General features: G+C 27.5%; 5 protein-coding genes and 1 non-coding gene across 9 annotated transcripts; 4 read left to right on the forward strand and 2 right to left on the reverse strand.

Moving 5' to 3' along the window:
* The first annotated feature begins 71 nt into the window (after positions 1-71).
* LOC134833511 (ralA-binding protein 1) lies at positions 72-4,246 on the forward strand. The gene is made up of 6 exons (XM_063847845.1): positions 72-191; positions 251-389; positions 450-896; positions 963-1,274; positions 3,272-3,455; positions 3,518-4,246. The coding sequence occupies exons 1-6, from the start codon at positions 110-112 to the stop codon at positions 4,127-4,129; spliced, it is 1,776 nt and encodes a 591-aa protein (XP_063703915.1). The 5' UTR covers positions 72-109; the 3' UTR covers positions 4,130-4,246.
* A 326-nt stretch (positions 4,247-4,572) lies between these two features.
* On the forward strand, positions 4,573-4,644 carry Trnap-ugg (transfer RNA proline (anticodon UGG)). The gene has a single exon. It is a non-coding gene; the product is annotated as a tRNA-Pro (tRNA).
* A 4,228-nt stretch (positions 4,645-8,872) lies between these two features.
* LOC134827200 (uncharacterized) lies at positions 8,873-11,622 on the reverse strand. 4 transcript variants are annotated; one of them, XR_010161756.1, is made up of 4 exons: positions 10,745-11,622; positions 10,380-10,687; positions 10,114-10,165; positions 8,873-9,742 (listed from the first exon to the last, which is right to left on the reverse strand). XR_010161756.1 is itself a non-coding variant. In XM_063839774.1 (3 exons), exons 1-2 carry the CDS (start codon positions 11,382-11,384, stop codon positions 10,395-10,397), a joined length of 933 nt encoding a protein of 310 aa, XP_063695844.1. In that variant the 5' UTR covers positions 11,385-11,622; the 3' UTR covers positions 9,997-10,165; positions 10,380-10,394. The 4 variants fall into 4 exon arrangements, 2 of the variants coding, with proteins under 2 accessions (XP_063695844.1, XP_063695843.1); XR_010161755.1 differs by having other exon boundaries at positions 10,061-10,165; XM_063839774.1 differs by lacking the exon at positions 8,873-9,742 and having other exon boundaries at positions 9,997-10,165.
* Positions 11,623-11,904: 282 nt separating this feature from the next.
* LOC134827199 (tRNA modification GTPase GTPBP3, mitochondrial) lies at positions 11,905-13,533 on the forward strand. Its single transcript, XM_063839772.1, has 3 exons — positions 11,905-12,019; positions 12,080-13,214; positions 13,273-13,533. Exons 1-3 carry the CDS (start codon positions 11,911-11,913, stop codon positions 13,514-13,516), a joined length of 1,488 nt encoding a protein of 495 aa, XP_063695842.1. The 5' UTR covers positions 11,905-11,910; the 3' UTR covers positions 13,517-13,533.
* A 704-nt stretch (positions 13,534-14,237) lies between these two features.
* On the forward strand, positions 14,238-15,371 carry LOC134837849 (uncharacterized). The gene is made up of 3 exons (XM_063853242.1): positions 14,238-14,515; positions 14,579-14,689; positions 15,209-15,371. Exons 1-3 carry the CDS (start codon positions 14,238-14,240, stop codon positions 15,369-15,371), a joined length of 552 nt encoding a protein of 183 aa, XP_063709312.1.
* Positions 15,372-16,590: 1,219 nt separating this feature from the next.
* Positions 16,591-18,264, reverse strand: LOC134827377 (uncharacterized). The gene is made up of 4 exons (XM_063839978.1): positions 17,835-18,264; positions 17,080-17,246; positions 16,898-17,014; positions 16,591-16,732 (listed from the first exon to the last, which is right to left on the reverse strand). Exons 1-4 carry the CDS (start codon positions 18,036-18,038, stop codon positions 16,633-16,635), a joined length of 588 nt encoding a protein of 195 aa, XP_063696048.1. The 5' UTR covers positions 18,039-18,264; the 3' UTR covers positions 16,591-16,632.
* Between the last annotated feature and the right edge of the window lie 301 nt (positions 18,265-18,565).

Genomic DNA, 18,565 nt, shown 5'->3' on the forward strand with positions numbered 1-18,565 from the left:
AAAAAACCGGTGCCGGAAATGAAAACCGATCGAGAGTACCGCCCTCTTCAATCATCTCAAATCACCTCAAAAATTTCAATCAATTCTCAAAAATTTTAGCGATTTTTCAATGAATTTCGACAGTCCTGATGTTGAAAAGGAGTTTCCCGGCTTGTACGAAGACGCTTCAACCAAAGGCAAGAAGGATGATGGTAAAAATCCGCATAAAAAAATAAAATTTCCTTTATTAAATGCAAATATTTATTTTCAGCTAATGAATCGGAACACGAAAAATTAAGCAAAAAAGAGCTCTTGATCGGGCGTCGCAAGGAAAAAAAGGATAAAAAATGTTACGCGACCCTTGGCGACGATGACGAAGAAGAACCTTTAGCTGGAGAGGCTTCGAGCAGGTAAATTTTGAATTTTCATTGATTTTCATGCGAAATTTCAACAAATTTTTTGTCCCGTAGCAAATCCAAAAAACTCAAAGGATTTAAATTTTCCAAAAGCAAAGACAAGGATTCCGGCAAAAACACGTTGGAAAAGAAGGAGAAGAAAGAAAAAGAGAAAAATAAAGAAAAAAAGGACAAGGACAAGAAAAAAGATGAAAAAAAGTTAAAATCCAAGGAAGTTTCGGAAGAAGTTCAGGAATTGGGAGAAGCTCAACCGATTTTTGGCGTTCCTTTGTCCGTCGCTGTCGAACGAAGTCGTTGTCATGACGGCGTTGAACTTCCTTTAGTCGTTCGGGACTGCATTGATTTCCTTCAGGAGCATTTACAGAATGAACATATCCATCGCAGTGACGGCAGCAAGACTCGTTTGCAGCAATTGAAGAAGCTCTACAATAATCGCGAGTCAAACGGCATTCAGGATTTTGATGTTGCCACGGCTTCTGCTTTGCTGAAAATGTTTTTAAAGTAAGAAAATTATTTTTTATTAAAAATTTCAAAAAATTACCTCAAAAAAAAATTTTTTTTTTTTAGAGAACTTCCTGAGCCGGTTTTAACCACAGATTTACTCCCGCGCTTTGAAGAAGCAGCTGCTCTTGCTACAAGTACGGAACAAGAAAAAGAACTAAAAATACTCGTTGAACAACAACTTCCGATTTGCAACCGAATTTTGGTCTCTTGGATCTTTTTACACTTTGACGCGATCATTGCGCACGAGAAACACAACAAATTCAATCCGCAGAATCTCGCTGTCGTTTTGAGTCCCGTTCTTCAGATGTCACATCGATTGTTTGTTACGTTACTTTGTTACTGCACGGACTTGTTTGCGGATGTCACATTGACAAAGTGAGTCATTTTTAGAAAATAATTCTTTTGTTTGTGTTTAGTCGCTGTCTTTTGTTTGACTTGCGAGTATTTTGCTACTTTTTGTTGATCTAAGCAACATAAGGTAGCACCGAAGCTCCGTATACGGCATGCAAATGGTGAATGTTTGTACATTTGTCATCATCAATCGTGTAGAATTACATTGGATTTGAAGTCATAAAATGTCAGAAAGTCGTCGTGAAAGAATTTTTTATGTGACAAAAACGCTTTTTGAAAATTTTTTATTTTTTTTAATTCCCATAAATTAAATTAATTTTTTAATTGACTTTTTTTAATTAAAAAAAAAATAAATTTTCTGAATAAAAATTATTTTTAGATTCATAAAAATTTTAATTAAAAAAAAAATAATTAAATATTAGGTATTTTTGAAGGAAAAAAAATGTTTTTAAAAATTATGAATTTTTATTTCAAAAGCTATAAAATATTAATGCGAATTTTATTTAAATTTGCAAAAACTTAAAAATCATAAAAATTTTTGAAAAAAAATTTTTAAAAAAAAATGCAAATTTTTATAGAATTTAATTAAGCAAATTTGAAATTTTAAAAACAGTAAAATTTTAATTTTTTAAAAAAAATTCCAAAAATGTCAAAAATCTAAATAAATTTTATAAAATTAAAAAAAAAATAAAAAATCATTCAAAAAAAAATTGCAAATAATTTCAAATTTTTATTTAAATAAAAAATTGAAGAAAAAAAAATAAATTGAAAAATAAAGCATAAAATTAATTTTATTTTATCGAAATAAAATTTAAAAAATTCATAAAAAAAATAAAAATTGAAAAAAAAAGTTTTATTCTGAATTTTAATTTTAAAATAAAAATTTAGATTAAAAAAAAAAAAATCCAATGAACTTTAAAAAGTTCTAAATTAAAAAAAAATAAAAATTATTTAAAAATAATTTGAAATATTTTAAATTTATTATTTTTTAAATGAAACTTAAAATTAAGAATCAAAACTCAAATCAAAAATTTAATGAAATTAAAAAATAAAATTAATTAATTAAAAATAATAATCAAAATAATTAATTTAAAAATTAAATTTAAAAAAAAAATATAAAATTTGTAAATAAATATTTAAAAATTTTATTTTATGAAAAAATTAAGAAAAAAACAAATCATGAAATTTAAAAAATTAATCAAACAAAATTCATAAAAAATTTTAATATAAAAAAATTTTTTTTTTAAACAAAAATTTTTTTAAATCTTTAAAAATGAAATTTCATGAATTTAAAAAAAATCAATGAAAAAAAAATTAATATTCACTTTTAACAAAATATTAAAAATAAACAAAAATTCTTCAAATTCTCAATCGAAAATGCCTTTAAAACTGCTGTTAAAACACAAAACGAACAAAAATCGTTTGTGTCTGCAGTAATGTACTGTAAAAAAGTAAATTAGCTTCGCTCCGAAACATTTGTAAAAGTGTAGCTTCAAGGTTTTTATCGCACTGTCATTCAGTTTTACTTCAACCGTTCGTCGAAACATTTAATTAATCGTTAATTTCTACGTGTTTTCAATCAACAATCGCACCTGCCCATCAAAAAAATTTTTTAAAAAATGAGATCATTTTTTCTCGATTATTAGCACGACACGAGAAATTCATTCATTTTTTTCAACTTTCAACGAGCGACTGATGTTTTATTTCTTTTTTTCCGAGTATAGATAAAATTTGCGTTTTCGATTATACAAAAGTAGTTGTGTAGTTATAAAAAAATGACAACAAAAGTGTTTAGATACAGTCGCGAGTTGAGTTATCAAAAAATAAATAAAGTGTTAAGATAATATTCAAAGGCAGCGTTAGAAAATAAAAACAGTTTGAATGAAAAAATGTTAAAACGCGCTTCGTCGTTCCGTTTAAAGGGACTTTTTAACAAGAAAAAAGACAAAGAGTAATTTTTTTAAGCTTTATGAAGGAAAATGTATATGAAAAAAAATTAAAAATTTAATTTTTCTTTGCAGATATACCCCGCCAGTGACCTCAACGAGTCCAAATCTGCCCGAAACTCGCGATGAAATCATCAAAGAGCTCAAAAAACAGGAATCTCTCCTCAATCAGATCCATGCGGAGATGCATGCCGGTTTCGTGACGAAAAAACGTGAGGAACAATTGTGGGAAGTGCAGCGTATTATTACACAACTCAAGGTAAAATTTAATTTTTCTCTCTAATTTTCTATAAAATCGCATTAAAATAATTTTTTTTGTAGCGAAAACTCCGTACATTCGACAAAAAAACCGATTCCATGCAAAAAAGCATCGAAGATTCGCTCGAACCGCCTGCCGTTACAAGTGACACCGCATCCATGGAGCTTTCTTTGCACAAAGTTCGTTCCTGCAGCGACGACGAGTCATCAATTCGCACGCAATCCAACACAAATACGGAGTCAAAGCCGTCGCCGCAAGAACCTCTTGTCGAAGATCCCTCCGAAATGCTCGAATCTGAGATCACAACTGACGAAAATGGCTTCATGATGGTACCTGTAACCCATCCCGACTATTTAACTCTGATACGACTTCAACTCGAGAACCAAGAATTAATTAATTGGAAGGAACAGCTGCAACAGAGAATTACTGCTGAACGCTCAGAAATTGTCAAATTAAAGAAAATCTTGAGCGAAATTCCGGTAATTGCCGAAAGTCATCCCGTTGTGTTGAATCCGCAAGATGAAGCTGATTATGAACGATTGACGGCGCATTATTTGAGAGAAAATGGATTGCTGCAAGAAAAAAGAAATTTATTAGCGAAAGATCTCTTCGACGAAAATCGAGCTTTGATTAATTTGCAAGTCGAACTTGCGCTGCAAAAATTTAAAATTTAAAGTATTTTAACTCGAAATTGTTTTTTTTTACTCTCTGTTGTTAAAATTACTCGTTAATTGTGTTAATTAAAAATTAAATCTGAAAAAAATATCAAATAATAAAAATATCATTGTCGTATGGATAGAATTTTTTTTTAGAATGAACAAAAATGAACATTCTTGAAATTTTATACCATTAAGGTAAAGTTCTGATGTTTAAAATTTTATTTTTATTCGAAATATTTTTTTAAAAATTACAAAATTTTAAATTTTTTGAGTTGAAACATTTTTTTAATTTTTTTTTCTTTGAAATTCGTGATAAAAAAGCAAAAAATAACAATTTTGACCTTTCTCTTTCGCTTTTAAAAAAACTTTCAAACTGTCAATTCGAAAAACCAGTTTGTTTCGTAATGCGATTCACGTGACTTGCTTTGTATTTGGCATTGGCGAACGTTCATTCATCTGGCTGAATGGTCTAGGGGTATGATTCTTGCTTTGGGTGCAAGAGGCCCGGGGTTCGAATCCCCGTTCAGCCCGATTTTTTGTCAATTTTTATATTTTTTTGCGAAAATTTTTAAAATTTTGATTTGTTTTGTGTAATTATTTGAATATTTTTTATTCATTTGTATGGAAAATAATTATTTTAAGCTTTGTAAATAATTTTAAAAGTCAATAAAGGTTCATGTGATGCAGGTAAGTAAAGCCTTGTTCGCGTTTATTTATTAAATATTTAATTTTCTTTGTTTTGAAATGTAGAGAAGCACATTTTAAACTTTATATTGAGGCTGAAACAATGAGTAAATATATTTTATTATATGAATCATATTAAAAAAAAATTAATAAACCCAAGAAAAGTTTTCAGAAGCAATTTCATATATTTTAAAAAATTATTTTTTTATTTTTAAAAATAAAATTAAAAAAATATGGGTTTTTTTTGGGTTTAAAATTATTTAAAAATTTAATTTTTGTAAATGAATAATAAAAAATCATTAAATTTTGATTTTTTTTCTTTGTTCAATTTTTTTAATATTTTTTAAATAATTTAATTATTTTTTTAAATTAAATATACGAATTTTCAACTTTAAAATCTCAAAGTTAAAGTAAATAATAAAATAAATAAATAATTAATTTATTATTTCATAAAAAAATAATAATAAAATTAGTTTTAATAAATTATTAAATAAATTTTTGTTTTCTATCAAAATTTAGATTTTTCATAAAAAAAATATTTAATTTTATTTCTATGATTTTTGAAAATTTTTAAGAATTTCTTTAAGAAAAAAAAAAATTTTTTTTTAAATTTAAATTTTTATTTTTTTTCTTACTTTTTTTTATTCATTTGAAAAGTTAACATAACAAAACGAAAAGAAAATTAAATTTTTTGAAAAAAAATTTGTAAGGCGAATATATTTAAAAATTTTCTTTTTTGTCTCATAATGATTTTTATGAGGAGAATTTTAATGATGAAAATATTGAATTTATTCGCCATTTTTTTTTTTTTGAGAAAATTAAATTTTAAATTTAAATTTATTTTTTTTATTATTTAATTGAATTAATTTTTTTTTACCAAATATTGAATTTTTACTAAATTTATTTATTTTTTTTATTTTACTTAAATTGTTTTAAACTCATCAAATTTTTAATAAAATAAAATTTTTAATAAATTAATTTTAAAAATTAAAAATAAAAATAATTCAAAAAATGATACAAAAGCTAATGGCATCTACCTAAAAATAGAAATAAGAAACAATATTTGATGAGTAATAAAAACATTTATAATTGATAAAAACGTAGAAGAAATAAAAACGAGGAACGTGATAACGAACGATTTATCGCACTCAGTTCTGAGTAACTAACACCTTTTTCAAAGTTTACTTCACACAAAACGTCAAGGATGTCCAAACCAAAGCTTATTTCATCAAAAATTTTCCTCTTCAAAAGAATTTTTAAAAATTTCAAAACACGTGACTCAAGAAAATTTCTTCAAACATTTAAAAAAAAAATTTGTCGTCATTTTTTTCGACGAAACGATGATTTATTTTGGCACTCTCTGTGTTACTTTTTATCACCTCAATTACTTCTACGATTTATTCTACACACGTAGTTTGTCTCTCGAAACGACAAAGTAAATAAATATATGTGTGCCTTTGAAAGACAACTCAGTAGTTCAGTCGGTTACGTTGTCATTCAAAGTCTCGCTCTTCACGAAAAAAATTTTTTCTAAGCGATTTAAATCGTTATCTCTGCAATTTTACGACCAGTTACAAAGACAAATCCCCCGCGCAAACAAACCGATGGAGCGACATAGTATCAGTCGGCGGTAGAGATAAACGTAACGCGATGACTTCTTTGCTATTTGGTTGCACTCGCGACGGCGATAAGACGCAAAAATTTCGCAGAAAAAAATTCCGCAAGAAAAATCTCTTCGAGTTTCTGTGTTGCATCAAGAGTCAAACGGGAGGCGTTGAAGCGTTTCCTTTCGTGCGAAATCAAAATTTGGAGAATTTGGATCCCGAAGTGCGATACAGCGAACGTCCCGTCACAATTCAATGGAATAACGGCAATCCGAGTGATGCTGAAGAACCTCTTTTAGAGCAAGAAAACGAAGAAAATCCTGAAAAAAATTCAAAAAATCAAAAAAGTTCATTCATAAGTTACATTCGCAGTAATCGCAGTTACCACAACGCCAAATCAGCAAAAATACTCACCGAAGATTATTTTTAGTCGCTGCTGCAAAAAAAATCGACTCATCATCAAATGAATTAAATCTATTTATTTACGTATTAAGTGTAATCAAGACACGAGCATGTCTTCCGTTCGCAGCTCGGTTTGGTTGATCAACAGATTTTCGACTTTTACGGATTACTTTGGGTCACGAGAATCTTTGAAATCGAAAAATTTCGACGAAAATGGATTTTTTAAAAATTTCAAGGAATTTTTCGTGAATTATTTCAACTGCTTCGGATGTCTTTCGCTTGAAATGAAAAAAGAAAAATCAACGAGAATCGAATATGTCGAGCTCGACGGATTAAATTTGTGCAAAAAAGGCTGTCACGATTTCGGGAGTATGGCAGAAAGTGTCGAAAGTTTGGAAGAGGCATGGAGTCAAGAAAGGGGAACGGATAGATGAAAAAAATTTAAAAAAAAGTGATAAGAATGCAAAAAAAAAATAATTTTAGAATAAATAGCAATTAATCAACGCGTTTTGATTGTTATTAGGTTATGAATCGTATTGAAATATAAGACTGGTGATATCATTTTAAAATAAAATAAAATAAATTGTTTGATAATTTGAACAGATGGCAGACAACTTCAGAGGTCAAGAATGGGTTCAATAACTTGACGCGTTGAGTATTTATGAGGAGGAAATGGAATTTTCTATGAGGTGTTTTATTAGTTCAAGGCTTGAGAAATTATATTTTTTTTTAAAACTTATTCATTTGATATATTTTTTTAGAAATCAAACATTCAAAAAATATTTTCTATTATTTTAAGTCTGAAAGTCTAAAGTTTGAAACACGAAAAAAATCATATTTTGTTGTAAAATTATATTTTTTTGATAATTTTTAATCAATTTTTTTCTTTAAATTTAACCTTTCGCAATCCAGTATTTTCAATCTAAGGTCTTAAGAGCACGTTAATGGCGAAATTTAAAATAAATAATTATTTTTTTGTAATTTTATAGCTCATTATGGATGATTCTTGATTAATTTGAAAGGCAGAAGACCCTTAAAAAAATTAAAAATTAAATTTTAAGTATTTTTTGAAAATTTTTTTAATGACTTGTAATATTCAAAGTTTCAATTTTTCCACAAAAATGAACATTTTCTTTTATAAATTAAGTTTTTGGTGAATTTAAAACTTAAAGAATAACTAAATTTTTATAAAATATTTTTTTTTTTATTTTTTAAATTAACAAGAAAATTAATTTTTTTTTCATAATTAAATTTTTAATTGATCGAGAATTTTTTATTAATTTCTTATTGACTTTTGATAAGAAGAGATGTATTTTTCTTTTGACTTAATTTGAAGAAAGCCAAAAATTTTTTTCTTAATAAATTTTAATAATTTAATTAAAATTTCGGAATTTAAAAAAAATAATAAAAATAGCTTCTTTTATTTTTTTTTCTTACAAAAAGTCAACTAAAAATAATTTAAAATTGATTTTCAATTTGTTAAAAATTTCAAAATTTTTTAAATTTATTTTTAAAACAAATTTTTATATTTTTGTCCCTGATATCGATTAAAAAATTCTTTTTCATCAAAAAAAAAAAAAAAAATATATATTTTATATAAAAATAAGCAAGAAAAAGAATTTTCAACAATTTCTTGTCAATTTTCAAATGATTTTCGCTTCGAAGATTTATTTTTTGTTTTAAATTTAGGCAAAATAGTATCCAAAATTTTGATGACTTTTGATTCCCTAAAATTAAAAATAAAAATATATATATAATTCCTACAAAATAAAATTTTTAAAAGTAAATTCTTACCAAAGTTTTAATATTTTGAAATGACTGAAGATTTCAAGCAAAATACTTCTTAACTTACATTGAATAAAACATCAAAAATTATTTTTTTTATAATCAACCAATTAATATTTATTTTTTATCATATTCCATTATTTTAGGTTAATTGATACATTTTTTTCATTATTTTATTTTATTTAAAATTAAAATAAAAGTAAAACTTACTTAAATTTGTTTGTTTGGTGAAAACATCAACACTTACGAATAATTTTCTATCAAGTAATTTTTTTTACACTTTTTTAACTGGCACTGATTTTATCATAATCTGTCCTTTTTTACAAGTTCAACTCTATGTTTTAGGACATTCAACCAGCAATTATGACTTTTTTTTATTGTTCATAAAAATCTTTTGTAAAATATTTTTGTGTGGCACTCAATGTAACTTTTAGAGATTTAATTCAAATTTTGTAAAGAAATATATAGAAAAAGGGTAAAAAAGCCAAATCTACAGTTGAAAGGAGACTCGAGCAACGGATGGGCATCGAAAAATTGATTGTCTAAAAATTTCTGTTTCAAAAAGTTGACTTCGGATTGATTGATTTTTCCAAAAATTGACAAACGATGCTTTCCAAAAAGTCCATTTCCGCTCCAATCTCCTTTCAATGAATTTTCGTCAAAGTTTCTCATCAAGTACCTGTGACCATCACAATTTTTCCATTCATCTTCGTGGCTTTTCCTTTCATTCTTTGGCTAATTTGGTTAAATTATTTGACTAAAAACACTCATTTTTTTTGGCTGTAACATGGAACAGAATTTATAATGAGAATATTTGTGCTTAAAAAACTTTCGTCGTCAACAGGGATTTTTTTTAAATTTTTTTTCAAGAACTGAAAATTTTTTAAATTTTTTTCAAGAAATAAAAATTTTTAGAATTTTTTTAAAATTTTTTCAAAAAAAATATTTTTTTTAGATTTTCTTTTAAATTTTTTTGTTCACAAAAAAAAATAAAATAAATTTTTTTCCTTCAGTTCTTGACATCCCAAAAATTCCTGTTGACAACCATAGAATTGTAGAATTGGTTCGATACGTTCCTTCTTTTCAGAAATACTTAGCCATGAATTTTTACAATTTTTTTTACTAAGAGAAACAAATCGATTCACGAATTCAGCTGTAAACACAAAGAATATTAGTAGAATGGCTTATTTTTGATAACTTGAAGAGATGGGAGATTTTTTTGATACATTTTTTGTGCAAACAAGACACAGAGCTTCAGAAATTAATTTTAAAATATTTTTTAAAAATTAGGAAAAAGCATTTTTGGCTCGATTTTTAACTAAAAAAAAATATTTCTTGAGCGAAAAAAATTTCTTGCTCGAAATTCATGATAAAAAATCCATTTTTAGCTCCAAAAATGCTTTTCCTAAAAATAAAAATTTTAAAAATTATTAAAAATGATTAAATTTCAAGTGTTTGGAACAACACCAACCTAATTTTCATGTAAATTCCTGAAGCAAAGGTCATTGGATGCGGTTTTCCCACCTTTTCAATTGCAGCTCTGTGCTCTGCGATGTCTCTGGTCAATGAATTGTTCCTGAAATTGCCACACAAAAATATTTTACTAACATTTTGCTATGAATTTTTGCTAAATCTAATTTTTACTTTTTTAATTTTTTGAGAAAATTAATTAAAAAATGAACATTTCTGTTTCTTAAAGTTAAATTCTTATTTTTAATTTTTTTTTTTAAGTAAATCAATACTTGACTAATTTTAATTTTTGTGTTAAATATAAATAAATAGATACCGACCAAGTGAAAAAATGCTTAAATGTCGTCCATAAATGCATTTGTGGCGCCTTTGTGACATTTGGAGCAGAATTCTATCGATACCTTTTGGTTGGAAATGTGAACACAAACGCCCGGGTCTTCGATATTTTCCGAATAACTGTGTTCGTCGCGTACAATTGGTCCTGTTGTACTCTCAGAATTTGGATTATCGACAAAATCCAAGAAATGATCGACATCGACGTCTTCCGAAGTGGCTGGAATATCTGAAAAAATTGGATCATTCGCCCATTTCGGGTCTGTAGGTAACGCATTGGCATCCATTTCGTAGTCTGTAACGGAAAAATTATTAGAAAAAGCTTCGTCGAGCAAATCGTCGAGGTCTGTACCGGAATTTTCGGATGTCGAGGGCGATTGGTAGCCGGATGTCGTTGCGGATACAGTTGAAACGCTTGCGGGAGACATTTCGCGCATTACCGTGTGCGACGGATCACTGCGAAAATTCTCCAAACTTGAGGTCAGCGGGAGCCGGGAACTTTGTACGGCGCGTAAAATTTCACAAATTTGCGTTTTATTCGCAATTATGCTCTTCAAATATTTGTATTCGTGCCGCAAACTGCTAATTTGACGATCTTTGGCCTTCAGATGGGCACGCAACTCTTCATTTTCCTTCTGCAAGATGGCATTTTCGCGCTCAAGCCTTTCCTGATTTTCCTTGTGTTTGCGTCGATTTTCGCGCGCCATAATCGCATTTCGGTTATTCACGTGCGGATCGGGACGACGCGTGGGTTTTCGCTCAATTTTGGTCGTTCCCATTTCGGAATATTGTGAAATTACGCTCGAACGACCGCTCATGGGGACTTCTGTATGGGCTTGTATGGGTTTGTACGTAAACGTTCGTAAACGTTTTGCTGGCAAGGCATCTTCTTCCTCCGAGAAGCCGCAAAAACTGTCGGAACTTACTTCGTCGGCAGCTTGTTGGATGACCTCCAATGCTCGTTTTGCGTTGATTTTTCCTCCACGGTTCATTTTTTTGCAGTTTTTTATGATTTTTTTAATGGCTCTCCAGCAATGGCGATGATGCGTTTGGTTTTTTGAAAGAGCAAAAAAAGTGTCAACGATAAGGTTTTACCACAAATCTTTACTTGCTTTACTTACGTTGTATGCGAAACACAACTAATTTGCATAAATTTCTAATTTTATCGCTTTTTTTAGAAGGTTTTTTCGCGAATTTTACGGAGAAAGCGAATGACGTCACACGAGGTTATTTTATTTTAATACCCAGAATGCTTTATTTTTGAAGAAACTCCCCGAATTTCGACCCAGTATGCAAAAAAAAATTAAAATTGTGCTCTGGGATCGCCTTTAAAAATATGAGACGAATGAAAATGATAAATTTTGTTTATCAATTTCATTCGTCTCATAATTTTAAGGCAATCCCAGTGCGTAATTTCAAAATTTTGAATTTTGCATTGTGCAAAACGAGCTGTAAATCAAAAATTTTGAATAATTTTCTTAATTTTTCACGCATTTTCATTAATTTAAAACATTTTTAATGATAAATTTGAAGAAATTAAAGCTTTTTCTTCCATTTACGACACAAATTCGTCGATGTCATATTCAGAAAAAGGCAAAATCGGATACAATTTTTGCCCTTTCATCAGGTAATTTTTAAAAATTCTTTAAATTTTCAAAATTTTTCAATAAATTTTAATTTTTTTTAGGTTTTGGCAAATGCGGCGTCGCAGTAATTCGCGTTTCAGGTCCTGATAGTCTGAACTCTATCCAAAAAATTGCCGGAAATTTCGCCCTCAAACCTCGTAATGCCCATCTTCGTTCCTTAAGACACCCAATTTCGGGCGAACTCATCGACAAAGGTCTCGTTTTATGGTTTCCCGGGCCTCAAAGCTTCAGCGGCGAAGATTCTTGCGAATTTCAAGTACACGGCGGCACTGCAGTTGTTCAAGGAATTCTCGAAGCGCTCAGTTCTCTGCCGAATTTTCGTCCTGCTGAACCGGGAGAATTTACGAAACGTGCCTTTTACAGCGGAAAACTCGATTTGACCGAAGTTGAGGGACTTGCGGATTTAATTCATGCTGAAACGGAGCTGCAACGACGTCAAGCGTTGATTCAAGCGAGCGGATCGTTGAGTAAACTCTATGCGGGTTGGAGAAAAGATATTTTGCGGTGTGTGGCGCACTTTGAGGCATACATTGACTTTGCGGAGGATGAAAATATCGAAGATGATACGTTGGAAAAAGTTAGAAATAAGCTGAAAATGCTCGCGAAAGACATTGAACAGCATTTAAAAGACGGCAGAAAAGGAGAAAGACTTCGAGAAGGCGTGAGAACGGCAATTATTGGATCGCCAAATGTCGGAAAAAGCAGTTTAATTAATATTTTGTGCCAAAAAAAGGTGTCGATAGTAACTGACATCGCAGGAACTACTCGTGACATCATTGAAAAAAATTTGAACATCGGAGGACATCCAATTATTTTAGCAGATACGGCGGGAATGAGGAAAGAAACGTCGGATGTGGTAGAAAATGAGGGAATTTCACGAGCAAAAGAATATTTGGAGACTGTAGACTTGGTTTTGATGGTCATTGACGCCACAGAAATTGTAAAAAATCAAAATTTTGAGGAATTTTTGAGAAATTACGCCGAAAATCTTGGATTAAAAACAGATCAAAGCCTGAAATCGAAGAAAATTGTATATTTTATTAACAAAATCGACCTTATCTCACCTGAGGAAATCAAAAATTTGGAAAAATTAAGCAACGTTCATTGTATTTCTTGCAAAACTAACCATGGATTGAACGAAGCAGTGGTTCATCTGTCTTCTCATTTGAAAGAATTGTAAGAAATTTCAATTTTTTTAATTTTTCATGTCAAAACTTAAAAAATTTATTTTTAGATGCGGAAATCCATCCTTTGAAAATCCAGTTTTAAGTCGGATGAGACATCGACATCACTTGACACAAGCACTCGAGTTCATCGAAGCCTTTTTAGAAGTCGATCCGGAACAAGGATTTGTTGATTTGGCAATTTTAGCGCAAAAATTGAGGTTTGCCATGAGATCCATCGGCAAAATTACCGGCGAAGTCGGCGTCGAAGACGTTCTCGATGTGATTTTTAAAGATTTTTGTATCGGAAAATAAATTAAAAAGACAAAAAATTGAAGAATTATGAAAGTAGAGCACGTTCTTGGTTCAATTAGCACTTTTTGAAAGTGTCGCATGATTATTTGTCGTTAAACAAAAAATTGTTTATTGACCTGTTTTTTACTCACGATCAAATTTTTATGAGAATTTCTTACTTTTCGTCATTTGTTGAGAGTTTTGTGATAAAATACAAGCAAAAAATGAATTTCTTCAGAAGAGTTTTTGTGATATTTTTTATTATTTCGAGTTCAAAGGCGTTTTTACTTTTTCCGAAAAATCCAATTATTCAGGTAAAAGTTTTTTTTATTTATTTAGGTATAAAAAATTAATTAAAACATTATTTAAAATTTAAAAAAATAATTAAAATTTTTTTATTATTTTTTTTATAAAAAAAATTAAATTTTTTTTTTAATTAAAATAATAATTAATATTAAATTAAATTAAAATTAAATTAATTTTTTTTTTTTAATTTAAAAATATTTTTTGTTTAATTTAAAAAAAAATAAAAATAATTTTTTTAATAAAAAAAAAAATAATTTAATAAAAAAATAAAAAATAAATTAATTAAAAAAAAAATAAATTTTTATTTAAAAAAATATTTTTTTTTTTAGTTTTGATTTTTAGTTAAATTTCTATTTAATAAAATTATTTTTTTTTATTTTAATTTTTAAATTATTTTTTTTTCAACTTTTAATTATTTTTTTTAAAACAGCTCAGCATGGCAGTTGTGAGTCTTGTAGAGTCTCCTGATCTAAATAATCGCAAAGTTCAAGTAAATTCTGGATGGCAAACGAATTTTGATCTTCCGAGTACAGTGAGAGTCTTTACGAATCCCGTTAATTTTCCCGGATGGTACAAAAAAAGATCGTTAGATGAGCAAAATTTGGTGCGACAGAAGCGGAAAGCGAATTACGAGAAATATTTGAATGGAACAAGGATCGTGAATGACATTCCGGCGGGAGCTTTTTACAATTCCTTCAGGGAAATGTTGCCGATGTAACGGAATTTTTCGAATTTATGAGGGAAATTTTTCGGTTAAAAATGGTTTTTTACTTTTAGGTATGGATATCATGAGGAATGCCTTGAACGAAGCATTTGTGAAATGGCGAAGCATCCAATTCATCGACACGAGGATTGTGTGTTGGCGGAAGTGTTGCATGTGTTATTAACGTGAGTTTTTTTTACAAATAAATTTTGAATGAACATTTAAAAAATCCTCAATACTTTTAAAATAATAAAAAAAAATTGTTTAAATTTTAATTTATTTTATTTTTTAATTATTTTTGTAAATTAAAAAAAATAAATTTAAATAATCTAAAATTTGTTCTCAAAAATTAATCTAATTAAATTTTTATATTTTTATTTAATATTGAAATTTTAAATAAATAAAAAAAATATTTTTTTTTAATTTTAAAATTAAATAATTGCAAATTTGTTCATTAATTTTAAAAAATAATTTAATTTCATTTTAATAATTTTTTTAAATTATTTTTTTTTAAATTTTTAATTTGAAAATATTTATTAAAAAATTTCAAAAATTATTATTTTTTTTATTAATTTTTAAATAATTATTTTTTTTATTAAATTTAAAGCTATAATTTTTTTCATATAATTTTAAAATTAAATTAATTTTTATTTTATTTAAATAATTTAATTTAATTAATTTTTTTATTTTTTTTTTTATTTTAGACCTTCCGAGCATCAATCCTTCGACGACAACGAGCTTCACGACAAAGAATATTACGAAAAAGTTGAAGAATTAGGACGACATGGAGCAGATTGTGAAGAAATTTTCCATCTTTGTGACGAATCTCCGCTCACACATTTCACAAAATTATTAGAAATCGAATAAAAACAATTTTTTACGTTAAATTATTTTAATAAATTTAACAATAAGCACGTCTCGCATTTTCCTGACACATGCATTCGTCAAATCTCGTACTTTTTGGCACTTTATAACACGCAGAGAATTCCGGAAATTTATATTTTTGCGGCTCACAATCCGGGCGACGATCAATTATGAAGCATTTTGGAGGAACGCGAGCTGTTGGGCAATTTTTTAGCTGAATTACTTTGCATTTTTCCTCTTTCATCTTGTCGCAAGAAGTCATGCTCATGGAAACGGATGGTTTTTTACACGCCGAAGCGGGAACAAAAGGTTTTCTTTTGCGACGAGGAGCTTGAGGTTCTGGCGGAAGATCTTCACATTTGACAAGAGGCTTCTCAGGAACTGGAGGACATGCGCGATAAGCTCCAATTTGGTCAGTTTTGAAAGATTTCATGAGTTGAGGAAGTTTTTGGTCTTGACGTTGGATTTTTGGATCACATTCGACTTTGAGGCATTCAGGATTTTGTCTTGCGAAGGAATTGTGCCCGTTTTGAGAATTATTGCCGTTGCTGAAGTTCAAGGCGTAACAACGTTTAATGGGAATAAAACTCGGGTTTTTGAAATTTTTTGGAGAAAAGCAGCTCAAAGTGCGTAAAAGGTTGAAATTTGACATTTTTTTAGCACAAAAATATTTGAAAACGAAAATTTGGTTAAATTTTAAAAATTTAATTCTTGAGAAAATTCTTTCAATGAGAATATTTTAAATAATTATAAAGTCAAAGTTTACTATGATTAACAAATTTATTTTAAAAATATCATTTTTTTTCTTAAAAAATAATAAATTTCAAGTCCTAAAGAGTAATTTGGACAAGAAAAAAAATATTAAAAAGTGTCAATATTTTCTAAAAATTTTTTAAAAATAATTTTTATAATTGAACAAATTCCAAATTTTTCTTTTTTATTATTTTGGAAAAATTATTAAAAAGAAAAAATTTAAAAAAGTAAAAATAATATTAAAAAATATTTTTATAATTTAAAATAAAATTTATTTTTTATTTAAATTATTTATCATTAAATTTTTTTTAATGAAATATTTGATATTTTTATTAAAATTTTTTAATGAATTTAATTTTTTTTTTTATTTATTTATTTTATTTTTTTATTTAATTTTAATTTAATTAAATATTTTAATGTAAAACTTAAAAAAAAATTACAAATAAATTAATTTTTTATTTTTTAAAATGTCAAAATTACTCTTTAGCCTTAAAAATTCAGTTCTTAAAATTTAAATATCAGTAAACGGCAACAACTCCAATAAACTAAAAGGACACTTTTCCTGCAAACTCTCACAATCCATTTCCTCATCCAGATATTTTGTTTGTTTCCTGCAAAAAAAAAATCATAAAGCAAAATTTCAATTTCCGTCGAAAACTGCATCAAAAACCATTAAACAGCCCTTTTAATCCGCATAAGCACCCAACAAGTGGCTTATAAAACTTTTAATTGATCATTTGATTGCAATAAAAGCGGCATGTTATGGCAAAACTTACGCAAATATCACTTGAAACACCTTGAACAGCATGCCCATTTTCACGTTTGACGTCTGTTTCCAAGTTGTTGCATCGCAAAATGTTTTCATCAAACACGCTTTGCCATCCAGGTCGTGACTTTTCAGATTCAAATCAATGAAAAATGTTATTTTCTCTGAGAAAAAATTGTAAAAGAAACTCACTGCAAATCAATCAAATTTTCCACTTCATCGTGCACTGAGCGACGATTGATGATGTGAAAGGGAAACGAATGCAACGGTTGGATAATGTCGTAGTTCGCACGAAATCCATAAGCATGTGCCCATGACGGAATGTCGTATAAGGCATCTTCTCGTCCATTTACACGAACCTGAAAAATAAATAAAAGTAAAAAAAATATTTAAAATAAAAAAAATATCTTGAATTGTGTTGGAAAAAAATTAAAGCAAAAAATATTTAAATAAAAAAAAATATAAAATTAATTTTAAAAAAAATTTAAAATAAATAAAAAAAATATTAAAAAAAATTAATTTGAATGAATAAATTATTTTAAAAAAATATTTTAATTATTAAAGCTTATTTTAGTTTAAAAAAATAATTTAAAATTAAATTAAAGAAAAAATTTGATTATTTTTTTTAAATTAAAAATCATTAAATTAATTAATTAATAATTTAAAAAATTAAAAGTTTTAATTTTAATTTAAAAAAAAAATAATTTTAAATTAATTTTATTAAAAAAATTGAATTTTATTAATTAAAATTAATTAAAAAAATTAATTAATTAATTTAAAAAAAAAAAATTAATTAAGCCTAAAGTTAATTTTCGTTAAATAATAAATTTTAAAATTAATTTTAACAAATAAGTTTAATATATTAAACTAAAAAAAAAATTAATTAAATTAAAATTAAAAAAAATAATAAAAATTTTTTAAAATTAAAATTTAATTAAAATTCTTACAAGAAATCTCTGCCCGGGTCTCATACTCAAGAAACGCTTGACTCGACGTGTTTTATGTTGCGTAACATTTTTCTCTTCGCACTCGACACTCGCAATTAGTGCACTCAATACAATTATTATCGATAAAAAAGTCAAAGTGACATTTTCTTTATTATTATTATTTTTCCTTTTAGTTAACATCATTTTTAATTGCAATTCGATCATTGAATTTTTCTCACACTTTTATGTATTTTTTTTCGATTGCACTTTTATTACAACTTCTCTTTATTTTTTCTCTTCGTTGTTGCTTGCAGAAAAATTGCGCATAAGGAAAGAGGCGATAATAAAAAAAAATGAAACGGAAAAAAATCAAAGTCAACTCTCGAGCACATAAAATAATAAAAAGAAATTAAATGTGAAAATAATAGTTTTTCTACTTGATTGATGTTGAAGTGTGTGTTCTTTGCCGAGAGTGCTGAAAGCAAATTGCATAAAGATTGAATATATAGGTAAATTAACTTTGTCATCTCTCGTAACTGTCGTTCTCCGTTCTTCGTTCGCGTCTCGTGTAACATACGAGAGAGTTGTGAAAAAAAAGCGACACGAGAAAGAACAATAAAGTTGACGTTGTCATCGTTTTTTTTTCTCAACATTTTATAAAAATAATAATAGTGTGACACTTTTTAACGGCATCGCACTTGGCGCTGTTAGTTAGTACGACGAGTCGGTAATGTAAATTAAATGGAGAAAAA

Source organism: Culicoides brevitarsis, chromosome 1, assembly GCF_036172545.1.
Source record: "Culicoides brevitarsis isolate CSIRO-B50_1 chromosome 1, AGI_CSIRO_Cbre_v1, whole genome shotgun sequence".
Lineage (NCBI taxonomy): Eukaryota > Metazoa > Arthropoda > Insecta > Diptera > Ceratopogonidae > Culicoides > Culicoides brevitarsis.

Excerpts from the sequence above, each read along its gene's own strand:
- LOC134833511 (XM_063847845.1), top strand. The coding sequence starts at position 110 with ATGAATTTCGACAGTCCTGATGTTGAAAAGGAGTTTCCCGGCTTGTAC. Across the intron at positions 192-250 it reads CAAAGGCAAGAAGGATGATG|CTAATGAATCGGAACACGAA; the intron begins GTAAAAATCCGC and ends ATTTATTTTCAG. Across the intron at positions 897-962 it reads TTGCTGAAAATGTTTTTAAA|AGAACTTCCTGAGCCGGTTT; the intron begins GTAAGAAAATTA and ends TTTTTTTTTTAG.
- LOC134827200 (XM_063839774.1), bottom strand. The coding sequence starts at position 11,384 with ATGAACCGTGGAGGAAAAATCAACGCAAAACGAGCATTGGAGGTCATC. Across the intron at positions 10,688-10,744 it reads CTCGACATCCGAAAATTCCG|ACTACGAAATGGATGCCAAT; the intron begins GTACAGACCTCG and ends TTTCCGTTACAG.
- LOC134827199 (XM_063839772.1), top strand. The coding sequence starts at position 11,911 with ATGATAAATTTGAAGAAATTAAAGCTTTTTCTTCCATTTACGACACAA. Across the intron at positions 12,020-12,079 it reads AATTTTTGCCCTTTCATCAG|GTTTTGGCAAATGCGGCGTC; the intron begins GTAATTTTTAAA and ends AATTTTTTTTAG. Across the intron at positions 13,215-13,272 it reads TCTTCTCATTTGAAAGAATT|ATGCGGAAATCCATCCTTTG; the intron begins GTAAGAAATTTC and ends ATTTATTTTTAG.
- LOC134837849 (XM_063853242.1), top strand. The coding sequence starts at position 14,238 with ATGGCAGTTGTGAGTCTTGTAGAGTCTCCTGATCTAAATAATCGCAAA. Across the intron at positions 14,516-14,578 it reads TTCAGGGAAATGTTGCCGAT|GTATGGATATCATGAGGAAT; the intron begins GTAACGGAATTT and ends TTTTACTTTTAG. Across the intron at positions 14,690-15,208 it reads GTGTTGCATGTGTTATTAAC|ACCTTCCGAGCATCAATCCT; the intron begins GTGAGTTTTTTT and ends TTTTTATTTTAG.
- LOC134827377 (XM_063839978.1), bottom strand. The coding sequence starts at position 18,038 with ATGATCGAATTGCAATTAAAAATGATGTTAACTAAAAGGAAAAATAAT. Across the intron at positions 17,247-17,834 it reads GACCCGGGCAGAGATTTCTT|GTTCGTGTAAATGGACGAGA; the intron begins GTAAGAATTTTA and ends TTTATTTTTCAG. Across the intron at positions 17,015-17,079 it reads GAAAATTTGATTGATTTGCA|TCACGACCTGGATGGCAAAG; the intron begins GTGAGTTTCTTT and ends GAATCTGAAAAG.